General features: G+C 44.8%; 2 protein-coding genes across 7 annotated transcripts in view; both read left to right on the top strand.

Annotated features, from left to right (window-relative positions):
• Nucleotides 1-16,091, top strand: part of LOC119652307 — a 710,323-nt gene that overhangs the window by 552,323 nt on the left and 141,909 nt on the right. The window lies entirely within an intron of this gene.
• Nucleotides 1-16,091, top strand: part of LOC119654373 (GDP-D-glucose phosphorylase 1-like) — a 30,433-nt gene that overhangs the window by 12,061 nt on the left and 2,281 nt on the right. The window contains exons 1-2 of one of the 3 annotated variants that reach the window (XM_038060914.1): nt 2,866-3,207; nt 3,264-3,647. The exons of 1 other annotated variant lie outside the window; for it this stretch is intronic. In XM_038060914.1, the coding sequence (XP_037916842.1) occupies nt 3,037-3,207; nt 3,264-3,647 (555 nt within the window). In that variant the 5' untranslated portion in view covers nt 2,866-3,036. Of the gene's footprint in view, nt 1-2,865; nt 3,208-3,263; nt 3,648-16,091 lie in introns of those variants that run through there. One more of the 3 variants, XM_038061660.1, reaches the window with a different exon arrangement.

Here is a 16,091-nt window from a genome sequence, read left to right as displayed (position 1 = left end):
TTTTGAGTAGGATTCCAGCAGCCTTCCGCTTTTTCGTTAGTTTCCTGCAGCTGCCATTCTTGTGGGTCCTCGTTCCACAGGACAACCTGGACCTCGATGGTTTTGGAGCAGAAGTACTGGGGCTGGTTATTACTGCGTCCAGTTGGACGACAGTGATTTCCAGGCTGGAGGTTGCTATAGGATAGCAGGAGGGCTGGCAAGATCATTGTCTTGTAGAGTAACAGCTTTAACCGCATGATGAGACGTATCGAGCGAAACAGGCTTTGTAAGCTGAAATAGGGTCTGTTAGGAGCCAAAGACCGTGCGCGTATTTCACCATCATAGCTGTTATCGGTTTTGATTTTCGACTCGGTCTCAAAGTTTTAGTTTTCTATCTTTATTCTTCTCTGCCACTGGTCAAGGCATGTTCTGTCGTTGGTTTTTAGTGCTGATGTTGCCACCATGTACTTCGTCTTGTTATCATTAATGTGCAGCCCAAGATCTGGCGCCAATCGCCGTCTGCTCGATCTAGATGAAGGTAGACTGTACCTCTCGGGTTATTCTTCCCATAATGTCAATATCGTCAGCCTAGGCCATTAGTTGGGTGGATTTGACTAGGATGGTGCCTCTCGCATTAACATCAGCATCATGGATCACTTTTTTCAGGGCCAGGTTAAAGAACATGCATGATATTGCATCTCCTTGTCTTAGAATGTTGTTGATATTGAATGGTCTCGGTCAAGGTCAGCCCAGTCAGTCTTATCAATTTGATCGGGATATCGAATTCTCTCATGGCCGTGTACAATTTTACTTTAACCATGCTATTATACGTGGCCTTGAAGTCGATGAAAAGATGGTGCAACTGATGGCCATATTTCAACAGTTTCAGAGAGAAAATCTGGCGGGTTGCTAATTTGCCTGGAGTGAAGCATCTTTGGTGTGGGCCGATCATGACCTGGGTGTATGTGGCTATGCGCCTTAGTAAGACATTGGAGACTATCTTATAGAGGATACTCAGCAACGTGATATCTCTATAATTGCGTTATTTCCCCCTATTTATGTATGGAACAGACAATGCCCAATTGATAGTCGTCAGACATTGGTTCGCAGTCGCACACATTAAGCGACAGTTGATAAACCGCTTGGTGTAGTTGGTTGCGTCCATATTTAATCAATTTGGGTGTAGTTCTATCGGCTCCTGACGACTGATGACTTTTAAGCTAATGAATTGCATGAACTGTTTTTTTTCATGCATAGTGGTGGCAGCATTTGCCCGTCGTCTTCAGTTGGTGGAACCTTCAACTCTGTTGACTGCGGCTATTGTGGCATCCATTCTCTTATAGGTGTTACGCAGGGCTTCGTTGTTAATGGCTTCAGTATTCACTCTTCCCTGATTGTCAAAGAGAATTCTAGCGGGTGTTGCAATTCGAGCCCGGAGCACTATGCCAACGAGATTGTGGTCAGCGTCTATATGTTCTGTATTCATCAAGGCTGAGAGGTGGCGACGTTCAATTAACACATGGTCAATTTGGTTGAAAGTGGTCTCGCCTGGAGAGACCCACGTTTGTTTGTAGACAGCTTTCCGCACAACCCAGGTACTTTCGACAATTTCATTGGTGTTTCTATTTAAGCTATGGGAAGCGACGTATCGTTTGAATGTGGGCTTCGTCCCTGCTTGATTGTTAAAACCTCCAAATATTATTTTGATATCATACTTGGGACAGGCTTTGAGAATCCGCACTACTGCCTCATGGAAGGTATCCTTCTCCGACTCTGCAGTATCCCATGTAGGGTAACGATAACAGCAGGTTTAATTTTTGGCTGACTAGGAAGCCTACTCCGAGCATATGGTTTACTGGATGGTCGCTAAAATATATGGTGTAGTGGCTTTTCTCTGGGAAACCGTTGCCTTTCCAACCCGTCTCTTGTAACGTTCTCATATTAGCCTTATAATTGGGCAAGGTATCAGCTGGCATTCGATTTGTACAGGGAGAGAGTGAGAGATGTGCAAATCGTTAGTCTGTTTTCGTAGCTGGGTCCGCCGTTGTGAAATCCGTCCGAGGCTGCTTTCATGGCTCTGTAACTTTTTCCGGGTAGGGTTGTCAAAGGTACCCAACCTGTAACCAGGAAGACCAGTTGGTACAATTTGTTCCGTTTGTAAGGAAGGCTTGGAGATAGGGTTTGGTAGTAGAGCTGCTGATGTGGTTTTTTTACTCTATCGCTGCTACCAAACCATGTTTCACTCTAGGACCTACACCATCTCTTGACTGCCGGTATTTGAATGCATTAACGGAAAGCTCGAAATCTTGATCTACAGGGAATAGGCTAATTTCCGCTCCTATACTGACCACACTAACGCCTTTCGAACTATTGTCTAAGAGTGACTGAGCTTCAATCCTCGCTCCATCTGGTTTTCATCAATTTCAAAATTTTTTTTTGACAGTGTCAAGGACGGCCGTCACTCTAGACCTACATAGTCCAGAACAGTCCAGAACAGTCGAAGAAGAAAACAAGCCTTTCGGAGAGTTCCTCCATGGGATTTAAGACAACAATATGTTATTATCAGAATTGGATAAAGAAACACGGTTTACTTATTGATAGAAGTATGTACAAACCTGTAGCATCTCGATAACTATTTATTTCCATAGTAAGCGAATGTGTTCACGAAAACGTAGCTTTGTCATTTAGCTAATTCCCAAAAACTTCATCCTCTACCGCGGTTTCCATCTATGCAACTTCTTAAGTGGACCTAGACCTAGAAAAGTTAATTTTAGCTACGAGTGTAAGTGTTCCTGATTCATTTCCCATTTGTTTACATTGATTATGAATAAAATCAATTTCATTATCATGACAAATTATTGTGATAAGCTCATAACGTGAATTTTTGGCAGTAGCTTAAAGAGGCGGTTAAGATGCCGCTGTCGGTCGGCAGCTTCTCGAGCTCGTATTTTTCTGCTTTAGTTTTGTGACTTTGGCAGCCTAAATAGGAAAAATAATGAAACTGGACCTAAGTTTCATCAGGAGTGGGATTTACTGTACAAAGGACTGAAAAACAAAATGGAGAGGACTTGTCAAATTTTCGATTTAACAGACCGACCCAACCCATTGATAAGGGAGGCGATTAAAAGGCGGCTGGGTGAAATTGAAAACATGCCTAATATTGTCCGATACAAATTGAATAATCCGGCGGAACGTGTGCTGAAAGGATCTTATGGAGTTTTAATGCGGGTGAGAAAATATGTTCTGTTTCGTAAAGCGGATTGAGAAAGGAGTGTTCTTTTTAGCTTATTGTTGAACGCGGAACTCATTGCCGGCAGCCCATATTAATGGCGTCACTGCACACTCCTTATGACGACAATCAATTTAACTTTACAAAAGTCCAACCCGAGGAGAGGCTCATGGACCTACGACTTAAGGACATCGAAGTGGCGATTATCGCCAACGTGAGCCCTTACACAAAATTCCATTGCTTGATAATCCCGGGATTGCATGACCGCCAGCCGCAAGTGCTGACGCTTAATGCCATCATGTTTTCAATCCGTTTTTTGAAATCTTTGGATAGTTATGAGCACAAGATAGGCTACAACAGCTCTGGTGGATCGGGATCAGTAAATCACTTGCACTTACACCTAATTCATCTGGAGTACGAGATTTTTGCGCAACGAGCCGTAAGTTTGGCACTAATTGACTCATTCACAATGACATAATTTAGCGCTTTATTTCTAATGATAAAACTTATCTGAACGTACCATAATTGATTAGTTGCTGTGGTTATTTTCTACAATGAAAGATTCAAATGTTGGATATTTGAAAACTGATCAGCGAAGTATGTATTCGTAGTGGACTGGATGCCTCCGAAACTTCAACCGGCAAATTATTCCATTTAAAGCTGTAGAGGTACTGCCGACATCGTCCACAACAGTTGAACTTCACATTATATGTGTCCGTCATCTTGTCTATCAAGATGAGCTAACGAATACTGCATCGTCTGAACTTAGATTATGTGCCCTTCTTCAGATAGAGCTCACCTCCCTGGCTGTTAGTAGCCTGCAAGTATATCGTAACTCCTTTTGGGCATCACCATTCCTACGCCTATAGCCCCAGCAGATGCTTTGCTATGGAGCATATCATCCGAAAGTAGCTTGGTTAGCTTTGAGGTGATGGTATGGTTCCTAGTTCTAATGCGACTGTAATTTCTCTTACGGATTTTGATGATGACGACCGCTCTCACTTTTACCTCCGCAACTATCAGCTCAGCGCACTCTAAGTATAACGGCACTAACTGCTTCACATGACTTCAATTCAGCATTCCCTCAGTTGGGATTTGTATCGTAATTTGACGTCGAATACCAATCGACTCAGCTGTGAATGAGTACCTATCAAAATCAGGGTAATAATCACGGGCGAGCGCAATGCTGACCTCATTGCCTCTTACAAGGCACTGTAATCCTGTAGTGTACCGTTACGGTCTTGAATGAAGTGCTCTAACACACTTCGAGGCCCTGAACCAATAGGAGTGTTGCGCCAACGATTATTATTATTTCTTGCCGGTGCTGCAGAATATATTATTCACAAAGTAGAGCTATTTGTTTTTATTATGTCTTTACTCTCATTTTAGCATGTTCATTTTTTTAATCGACTGACACTAGGCTGTTGCAGCAGTCTCCTAGCTAACGGTTACTTTGTACTTCGTCACTCTCTCACTGTCGCAATTTGAAGGTCTCTGTGTATGTTTTCGTTTTTCATATACTACTCTCTGTAGCAACTCGATGTTAGATGTGCACGTTGAATCCTACAGCTGAATTCCGCAAATCCATGTTGGCATTATGACGGCCTGATAGACCAGGCGTTTGTAGTCGAATCTCAACTTAGAGTTTTTGTTTAGAAGCCAATATATAATTTTGGTCCTCTCTCACCTTCCAATTCATCTTAGGTTGGGTAGGTAGGTATCAGTGGCCACTGCGAGGAGCCCAATTAGCGCTGCGGTGCGCAGTTTTGATGCCACAAACTCTTAAGACCATTACTACTGTTATGAGAGCAGGGAGGCAGAGTCCAGCCAGCTCGGATCTTCAGAGCCAGCCCGTAGCATTCACGAAAGAAAGCAGCTCTCTCACCCTACAGCTAGAAATCTCTCTGAGGTCCCCAAAGAATGGTTTACTCAGTGTCTGTAGCCTAATTCTAGCTACAGCTGGGCAATCACAGAGAAAGTGCATGAGGGTTTCGCTTCCTTCTCCGCAGCTTCGGTAATGCGAATTGTAGGGTATGCCGAGCCTGGCAGAATGATCCCCTATTGGCCAGTGCTCCGTGCCGATCGCCGTAATCTTGAATGCATTTGCACGTGTCTAGCACAGGAGCTCTTGTGATCGATTATAAGCGGGCCAAATCCTCCTTGACTTGGCGTAGCTCGTAACCCTTCATCTTGTGAGGCCCGCGACTGCTAAGTAGTGTGAGTGGACTCCTCCGCTGAAAGCCGCCAGCGAAACACTGACTGTATTCACCAAAGGGTTGCCAAAAGCAAAGCCCCGTCTGGCCAATCTGTTAGCCTGCTCATTTCCCTCTATGTTCTTATGCTCGGGAACCCAGAGGAGGGTGACCTTGAGCGTATTACCTAGACGCGTCTCTGCACTGCCCCACCGGCCTGGAGGATGTCGTCGCTGTATACAAGGCCTTGATGGCTGCTTGCCTGTCGGTCAGAACTGTTATGTTACGCTTAGGGCTCGGATCTCGCTCCAGCCATCGACAGACTTCCAATATCGCTAGTACTTCCGCTTGGAATACACTGGCGAAACCTGGGAGACCATACACTCGGATACACTGTGTGTATTCAAGAAAACCCCCGCGCCGACTCCACAGAACATCTTTGATCCATCGGTAAAGAATCCTGAGTCACAACCCTGCAACACGCCGTCGGTCTTCCACTTTGACCTGGTTGAAAAGTCCACAGAAAAGTTTCTCGTGAATTTCAGCTTGCGTGTGGCATAGTCCGTGGGAAATGCCCAGATTTTCCGAGGTACTTCGTCTAGGGTGTTACTGTGGCCGTAGGACTTCGCTGCCCAGCATCCTGACTCACGTAGTCTGACGGCACTGCACGCTATTTAATGTGGAGTTCTAAGGGGAGGAGATGCAGGAGTACATTGAGAGCATCTGCCAGGCAGGGCTACAGAGGCCCAGTAGCACCTGCACACGCGGTTCTTTAAATACTATTAAGCTTCATCCTGTTGTATTTTTTGCTCAAAGCCTGCCACCATACAATAGAACCGTACTTTAGGATTGGACGCACTACAGAGAACCATCCTCGGCCGGAAACCCCATTTCTTTGCAACGGTTCTCTTACAGATAGAGAAGGCTATACAGGCCTTCTTTACCCTCATTTCTATGTTCAATCTCTAATTTAGCTTTGGATCCAGGACTACACCCAGATAATTTACATTAGAGGAAAGAATCAATCCTGTAGCAGATGTTGAAGATTTCCCTCGTCAGCTTCTGAGGCTGCAGAGATCTTCATTCCACCACAGTGGCAGTGTCCCTTTGCTCTTCTTAGTAGGGTATGAGACTTTAAAGGCGGTATCGAATGCCTTTTCCAGAGCCCCCATCTTTGACTCCATTTCGTCTGTCGTGCCAATTTTACCAATTTACGCACCGCAGAGTTTGTTCTTAATTACTTGACCAAACTTTCTCCAGTCAATCCTCCTGGGGTCTCTGAAGGGCTTGGAGACCTCTGCGGCGAGATCTAGACTGAAAAGTATCCAACTGTGATCTGAGAAGGATGTCTGGTCAGGCACTCTCCAGTTCTCCACCCTAAGAATCCAATTGTCGGTTATTAGGATGATATCAAGGACCTCCTCCCAATCGTCACAGTTCCCCGAGCAGGGGAAATAGAAGGTTGGTGTACTGCCCCCGTTACGTTTGAAGTAATAATAAAATTAAAGAATGACTCATCTCTCTCGTTGATTTCCAAGCTGCCCAAAGGCGTATGCCTTGCATTGGCGTCGCAGCCTATCAACAGCGGAATTTCCATCCGCCAGCAGCACACGGAAGTGGCTCCTGGCCACGTCGCTTTGCAGTTCGTGACTCTCTCGGCTGCCTGTTGCTGTATACTTTTCTTCAGATGTTGCTTAGCGTCTGAACGCTTGCCCACTCTGCTCCGTTTGTGATCTTGCTCCACCTCGTCTTCAGATCGATTGCGTTTCAGAGCGGTGGACTTCGCCTTCTGCTCGTCTGTCAGGCGTTTGCTGTTGTATTCCTCAACAATCGCCTAGTATTGAGCGAGGTCATTTTTATTCCGGTCGTCGACAGTACCGGCCTCCTTATTCTTAGCAATCTTGTTGAGAATATCCATGGCCTTCTGATACTAGCTCTTGAGCAGGAGACCAGTGGACCTTCGCTTCTTAGTCAGTTTCCCTGAACCGACGTTCTTGTCGGTTTCCACGTTTGAGGGATCCTCCGACTTCGGGGGTTTCGGGCTAGGAGTCTATATCTGGTACTCGCTACACCCGGTTTGACGCTCCGGGAGGTCCCTGCGGTTGGTTTCAGCACAGCGGTGCTACGGCTGGCACCGAATGTACTGCTCTCGACGGCTACTGTCTCCTGGCGGGATGGCAGCAGCTCTTCCTCCGATGAGGCGCTTGGCATCACCCCCCCTCTCCTATCGTCGATTTTTTTATTTTTTAAATTGAGTACAATTGGTCCGACGAGTAGTCCACCCCGGCTAGCTTGGCCACTAGGGTAAGGGTCTTATTTGAAACTGAATTCTATGAAACTGTACTGGAAGTAACTTCCTTATTTTAAGAATCAAGCCCTCGTTCCACATTTTCTCGAAGGCTTTGCGCCACATTCGAAAAAAAACCCCTGAGTAATACTCTATTTTCTAGTGCACTCTTTTAGATCTTAGAGACGATCCTATGAACTTTTCGAAAGCCAAACTGGTTCTGAGGAATTACTTCGTTTTTCACTCGATGTGGTGATATTTTTGAAAGTACGAGTAGTAACTTTTCGAACACCTTTGAGAGGATGGGTAGCAGACTTAAAGGCCTGTATGATGCAGCCTGCGTTTGGTCCTTCCCACATTTAGGAATCATTTACTTCTGAAAAGTCGAGAGGTAGAATTGCGTTCAATATGTGGGTTACGCGAATGATTGCTACACCTGCAAGTTCCTTCAACATTTTTCTCATGATTAGATCATATCCTGGAGCTTTCTTTAGGTCCACTTGTTGTGTAAAGACTTTGTTTGTCTCTAAATGAGAAGCTTGCCTTCTTGACTCAGTTTCCGGTAAGCGGGGGAGGAATAACTTTGTTTGGAAAATGTCGCCCCTTTTTTGACATAATTTCTTGCCCAGTTGTCGTCTACTGAGCTCAGTGGCAATCTGTATTGAGCAGGTCTGTTCATCTTTCTCGGTCTCGTTTTAATGGACGTTAGGGTAGGGGTTGGCCATAATGACCATTCCGGTTGATCATGACCAACCCCGAGAGTAGAGCTATCCCGAAATCTAAAGAAAGTTGCAGTTGACTGTGCAAGTCCCCCAATAGGTAAGTGTATCTCCACTGGAGGGTCCCATTGATATTCGCTTACATGTTCCTGTTTTAGGTAGGACCGGGAATGGGTGAGGTTTACCAACAAACAACAACAACTTGCAATTCATATTCAAAAGCAAAGAAAGCCTTATCCCATTGCCCTGCGAATTGTAGCGTAATAATATCTTTACAGTCTTTCTCGCTTGTTGCAAAAGGCGACTAAAAGGGATGGAAATTACACAAAAGATGAAATTGTGATCGTGAAAATGATTTGAATGCCAAGGTGGACAAGTGATGGGAAACCACCATCTTGGCGACCGTAATGGTAATGGTGGAAGGTTTATGGATTTTTGTAGCTTCAATCGCCTCGTCGTTGGTGGCACATTTTTCGAGCACAAGGCCTGCCATACGGTCACTTGGATTTCAGTTGGCCGACACGAGCAATCAGATTGACCACTTTGCGATCAGCAGAAGATTTATGAGTTGTCTCCGGGATGTACATAACAAGAGAGGTGCTGACATCGGCTTGGAAAGGGATCGCCATCTAATGGTTGCTTACGTTCGCTTGCGTCTTGCGCCCGCTGCTTTTCGCGCTAATATGATCCTCTCAGGCTGTGGGGTGTTACCTTACTGATCTGTTACATTGAATACCCCTCCCCCCTCTCCATGAGCATTAGGTCACCATCACAAATGCTCTTTTCTCGGGTGCTGCACAGGCCGTCGTCCAGGTCCCGAATGGAGGTCATAAGAACTGGCTGACTAAGGAATCGTTGAAGCGGATCAGGAAGGAAAATGATTGAAGGCTCTATTGACGATTGACAGTCGTGACGCGCTCCATTACCGTGCAAAATTCCGAGTTCAACGTAGTGTGCGTCGTGATAAATGTAAATTTGTTATTACGCTAGTCAATGAAGCAGAAAATGACGGAGAACGCAATAATTTCAGAAACATATACCGCATCCTGAAAGAATTTGTATGTGCTCGCAAACTTCTCAATGGTTCTGTGAAGGACGTTAACGTTAACCTGCATTTACTCCTGATCCGCTATTTCCACTCATATGGAGATCCTGTGAATCTGATACCTTTCCCAAAGAGTGAAAGAAAGGGATGATCGTTAAGATTCCAAAAAAGAGTACCCGCTTTGAGTGTGACAATTGGAGAGGTTTCGCCGTGCTCTGTCGTTGCAAAGATAGTAGCCAAAATAATCTTGGAACGCTTCAAAGAGCATCTCGGAAGCTTGGTTGACAGAGAGTAGTTGGTTTCCGCTCTGGATCCTCCTACGTTGACCACATCAACTCTCTATAGATCATTTTGGGACAATGCGCTGAGTTTTGATCTTCGCTTCACCTGCTCTTCATCGACTGGGGGTTGTATCTGGAGTGTTCTACGCAGAGAGGCGAAACCCCAGAGGCATTTAATTCCAAAAATATAGTCCGCCGGTGTTGCATCTTGTCACTGATATTATTTCTCCTTATTATCTGTGACGTTTTTCATGATGCCTTCTGGTAACTTCTCGATGCAAAGACCTGCAACGTGCCTGCTGATGACCATATGACTATATCATCATTGCCGGCGACCTGAATGGTCATGTGGGTGAAAAGGCAGACGGTAACAGGTGACATGGGGAAAGGGGTTTGGAGCGCACAATGAGGGTGGCGAGCGTATAATCGATTTTGCAGACACCCATGACCTTGTATTTATGAATACATATTTCATCAAACAGACAATCTTCCTACATTTTATAGTAGGAAAAGTAAAACGCAAATCGGCTATATTCTCATAAAGCACCGACATTTTACCACCATCACTGATTACAAAGTCATTCCCTATGAGACCATCGGACCTCACCATTGACCGTTGATTGCCGTTCTTCGAATCAAACCACCGATAAAGCAGTGCGAAGAATGCACTGGCCCGCCGCGCATTAAATGCTGGCGATTTTGTAATAACAAAGAAGAAATGATCTCACGCGATTACCAACCATTACGAATGTGGAAGAATCGTGGAGCCAAATTAAAGACACGATCCACAAAGCGGCCTCTGCAAACCCTTCGGGATCACCAAGTCAGGTAAGCGGATCATAAACTGAGATACGTGCGGATGGAATCACGATGCTGAAATGAAGGTCCGTGAAAAGAAACGCCTCTACCACAAGCTTCTCAACGATAAAAAGCTCGCCAATTGGCAAATATATAAGAATGCCAACCGAGCGCTCAATTACAAAGATATTTATGATAAACTGGACATTCGGGAATTCAAGAGATATCTGTATCGACTTACCAAAAGCCGACACGAACGCACATAGAATTTCGAACACTTCTTTTGCGTTAATGACAAGAACGGTACTTCGCATAAAGACCGCGACGGATTGAAATATTTCGAAAAATTTCTTCATCCTCCACTTCCATTATCAATGTCGACATTTGAAGTAGTTCCAAATGTCAGCGCAACTGAAGCCGAACATCGCATCACACGCTGGAAAACCAAGAGCTGGGATCCAACACTGGGGCTCAGTGAATTCTTTAATCGGGTTGTTCAGAAAAGTAGAACACTATGTGACTGGCAAGAAAGTATCACAGTTCCAATATGGAATAAGGGAGGTAGTGCAGCAGAATGTTCAAATTATCGTCGGATTCGATTACTTTTCCATACAATGAAGATTTTTGAACGTATTCTTAACAACGGTATTCGCAAAATAGTTGACATAACCGTGCATCAAGCCGGATTTGTCAAGAACTACGGAACTACTGTCGCAATACACGCTGCGCTGTTACTAATGGAGAAGCATCGCCCTCTCTAGATTGCATTTGTGAATCTACAGAAAGCCTTTAACCGTGTGCTACACGAACTCATCTGGTATGTTCTATGACAACGCTTAGTACCAGAAGAACTCGTACGCCGGGTTCAATTGCTTTACCACGATCCGAAAAGTAAAGTTCGAAGTGTGACAATAGCGAAAATGATCTCTTGTCCAAAAATGGAATGATCGCCTCATGCAACATGGTTTCAGATTGAATCTAAACAAAACTGAATTTTTGACGACCGATTCTCACAAAACAGGCACAATCACTGTCAGTAGCAGTAACCTGCCTAGAACTGAGCGAGCCAACGGAGAACTGCGTTATGAAATTGCTTTAGGCATTAGCGAAAGCTGGATCAAAGGGCATTCCACAACTGGTGTTCTTTGTGATCGACGTATCAACGAACGTCTGAAATCTAAAATCTATCGCAATGTCGTCCGTCCTATCACTCTCTATGGTTCTAAGTGTTGGCGTATAGCGGCAATGGAGACGAAGATGTTGCTTTGGACTACTGGCATGATACGTTTTGATCACATCCGCAATGAGGATATTCGTAATCGATATGGGGTTGCACCGATAATGGGCAAATTGGGAGAGAGGCGTCTTCGATGGTATGGTCTCGTAATTCACACTAACGAGAATTCACTCGCCAAGATAGGTCTGAACATCGAAGTCGACAGTAAGGCCGACTGAAGCAACAGTGGCTTTATACGCTTGATGGAGATTTAAAAGCCTCGCGATTGCATGCGAATCAGGCATTTGACGGAACCAAATGGCGAAACCGATCACAACAAGCCGATCCCACTTGTGAACGGTACAAAGGTCGAAGAAAAAGAAGTTCATTATGGTGCCATGTTCGGAGGATGTGAAGGAGTTCTATGCTGATGACATCTGCTGGCTCTCTCCTCGAGTCATGGATGGTTCTTGAAGTGTATTTCAGTGAACCGCGAACGATGGCGGATGAACTAGCCAAGAAGGGAGCAGGGATGCCTTTACACGGGCCAGAACCCTTCTGTGGAATCGGAAACGGTTTCATGGCTATGAATCTAAACAACCAAGAGAAACGGTTGAGGGAACTATATTGGGCGGGCCTACCAGGGATGGAGCAGTCCAGGGTGCTTATTGGGGGATACGAACCCATGCGTACAAAAGATTGCTTAAACCGCGCCAAAAAGAACCTCCGAATCATAGTGGGAATTGTCACTGGTCATTGTCGGCTGAACTATCACCTAGGGAAGTTAGGAATATCTACGGACACTGCCTGCAGGTTCTGTGAGGAGGAGGACGAAACCTCTATGCACGTCCTGGGACAGTGTCCGGCACTTGTGCAAAGTAGGATACATCTGGGAGAACACTTAATACCAAGCTGAAACTTCTGGAAGTGGGGAACATACTAAAGTTCCTAACGGTTATAGGCCTGCTTGAGATATTATGATCAATAGGTACACTATAACCAGTAAAAGGGGCACAATAGTTCTTCAGGGATGCGGTGCGACTTTCCCTTAACAGAATAATAATAATAATAAGAATTTCCTTTTTCTGTGGGGAGTTCTTTTCTAAAGTGGCTAGCCAGATGGTTAGTGTAGAATACGTGGGGCAGTAAGGGGTCTTTCAGCCGGACTTGAACAAATAGTTGAGTAGAATTGTCATAATGATAGCCTATGGTCTGAGTGATATAATAACAATAATCGTTGGCCCAACAATCCATATTGGATCAGGGCCTTGAAGTGTGTTAGAGCACTTTATTCAAGGTACACTACAGTAGTACACGGTAGGAGGCAATGTGGTCAGCGTTGCGCTCGCCCGAGATTATTAGCCTGATTTGACTCAGGTACTCATTCACAGCTGAGTCGACTGTTATTCGAGGTCACATCACGATACAAATCTCCCTGCCACCAGTGAGATTTGAACCGCGACCTTCCGTATGACCGCCTTGTGCTCTAACCACTCAGCTATCCGGACAACTGAGTGATATACCCTACGATAATGATGCTTGCGGTAGAAGAGTTGGAGGTAACGATGTTAGGGGCTCACTCAAGATGAGATTAATATGAACTTTTTCCAAATGAATATTTTGAAATATGCTAATTATTATTAAGGTAATGTCGGGGCGAAATGTAGGAAATTCGAAATGGGATGAAAGGAATGTTAAAAGATGCTATGCAAAGGAGGAGAGAGATTCTCGGCAATAAAGAAATAGGATTATTTACGTGTTGAGAAACCGAGGATATTACAAAGTGATCTGCTTAGATATGTTTGAGTCATCCCATAATAATTCTATGTGTTCCCTGCGGGTTTACATCTGGCTCTTATCGGGCAGATATCCTTAAAGCATTCTACTCACTCAGCTGCAAATGAGTACCTGAGTCAAATCAAGGTAATAATCTCGCGCGAGCGCAACGCTGGTCACATTGCCTCCTACAGGGTACTGTGACTGAAGTGCTCTAACACACTTCAAGGCTTTGATCTGATCTATAATAATATGGATTGTTGCGCAAGCGATTATTATTATTATTCTACCTACTTCCATCTGAGCCGTTCGTCTGACTTGGTAGCAATAGATAGAAGGTTAGTCAGTTTACTATTCCACCACTAGTTGCAGAATGTGCAGCACCTTAGCATAAACCCGTTGCATACTTTGGCGATGCATTGTGTTATATGGCGAGGTCTCTCCGTTGAGATGCCTTCCTTGTTAGGCTGATCTAGTCGTATCCTCAGGAATGTTTGCTCATCCAATCCTTTCACAGACGATCTGATGTTCTCCTTAATTTTGACTTTGGTCAGATTGGCTTTTCTCTCCATAATTTAAAGATAACCAGCTGGTGGTCACTGTGGTTATAGTGTTAGCACTTAGCGAGCGCTAGTTTCTCTTCTTCGCAATTCAAGTGCCTATGCATTGAAATCATCCGCAATCAACTTTGGGCTTCGGCCGGTCGGCGGGCATGTCTTCAAATTCATACAGTGAGACTTGTTAGGGCATAGCACCACTTATGCTCACTCATTGTGTGGCTACGCCTATATCGCCGCTTCATCATTCGAATCTATGACCCATACATAACCATCACAGCTTCTGAATGATTCACTTATAGTGGAGCGATCCGGCAATGATTCATTTGGATAAACTTTATTTTTTTCATTGCAGTTAACGCAATTATAAATTCCGGACAATTGCGTTAGATCTTTTCAGTTTGAAAATAGTTTCCCCTTTCTGAGTTTTTCGAATCCTTCAGGTTTTTTGGGTCGAGATCGACTTGGACCTAATTCAATATCTCCCCGTAAGGCGGATGGCCCTTGCTGGAGATGACAAGCGTCTCCCGATGAATTCGCTACATTGCTTCCTTCTTCGCCGTCTTTCTCGTAACTTCCTCAGTGAACTGAGTTTTCATATTATCACCAGCATTCCGTTCTCGTGGTCTGCGTAATTCTCTTCATCATCATCAACGGCGCAACAACCGGTATCCGGTCTAGGCCTGCCTTAATAAGGAAATCCAGACATCCCGGTTTTGCGCCGAGGTCCACCAATTCGATATCCCTAACGTCTGGCGTCCTAATCTACGCCATCGCTCCATCTTAGACAGGGCTGCCTCGTCTTCTTTTTCTACCATAGATATTGCCCTTATAGACTTTCCGGGTTGGATCATCCTCATTCATGCGGATTAAGTGACCCGTCCACCGCATCCTATTGAGCCGGATTTTATCCATAACTTGACGGTCATGGTATCGCTCATAGATTTCGTCGTTATGTAGGCTACAGAATCGTCCATCCTCATGTAGGGGGCCAAAAATTCTTCGGAGGATTTTTCTCTCGAGTTCGCAATTCTCCTTGCTAAGAATCCAAGTCTCCAAGGAATACATGAGGACTGGCAAGATCATTGTCTTGTACAGTAACAACTTTGATTCTATGGTGAGACGTTTCGAGCGGAACAGATTTTGTAACAATAACCGTGCGCGGATTTCATCATCGTAGCTTTTATCGGTTGTGATTTTCGACCCTAGATAGGAGAAATTATCAACGGTCTCAAAGTTGGATTCTCCTATCCTTATTCTTCCCGTTTGACCAGTGCGGTTTGATGTTATTGGTTGGTTGGTTTTCGGTGCTGACGTTGCCACTATATACTTTGTCTTGCCTTCATTGATGTGCATCCCAAGATCTCGCGCCAATCGTCGCTTGCTCGATCTGGATGAAGACAGTTTGTACGTTTCGGGTCGTTCTTCCCATGATGTCGATATCGTCAGCATAGGCTAGTAGTTGGGTGGACTTAAAGAGGATCGTACCTCTTGCATTTACCTCAGCATCACGGATCACTTTCTCGAGGGCCAGGTTGAAGAGGACGCATGATAGGGCATCCCCTTGTCGTAGACCGCTAATAATGTCGAATGGTCTTGAGAATGATCCTGCTGCTTTTATCTGGCCTCACACATTGGTCATTGTCAGGCTAGTCAGTTTTATCAATTTCGTCGGGATACCGAATTCTCTCATAGCCGTGTACAGTGTTACCCTGGCTATGCTATCATAGGCGGTTTTAAAGTCGATGAAAAGATCATGCAACTGATGTTGCAGACAGAAAATCTGATCTGTTGCAGATTTGCCTGGAGTTAAGCCTCTTTGGTATGGGCCAATGATGTTCTGGGCGTATGGGGCTATCCGCCATCCAGCCTAACAAGATAGCGGAGAATATCTTATAGATGGTACTCAGCAACGTGATACCTCTATAATTGCTGTACTGTGTGATATCTCCCTTTTTATGTATAGATAATGCCTCGTTGCCAATCGTCAGGCATTGATTCGCGGTCCGATA

This window comes from Hermetia illucens, chromosome 1, assembly GCF_905115235.1.
Source record: "Hermetia illucens chromosome 1, iHerIll2.2.curated.20191125, whole genome shotgun sequence".
Classification (NCBI taxonomy): Eukaryota; Metazoa; Arthropoda; class Insecta; order Diptera; family Stratiomyidae; genus Hermetia; species Hermetia illucens.
Note: the sequence above shows the minus strand (reverse complement) of the source record. Positions and strands in the feature narration are given on the sequence as shown.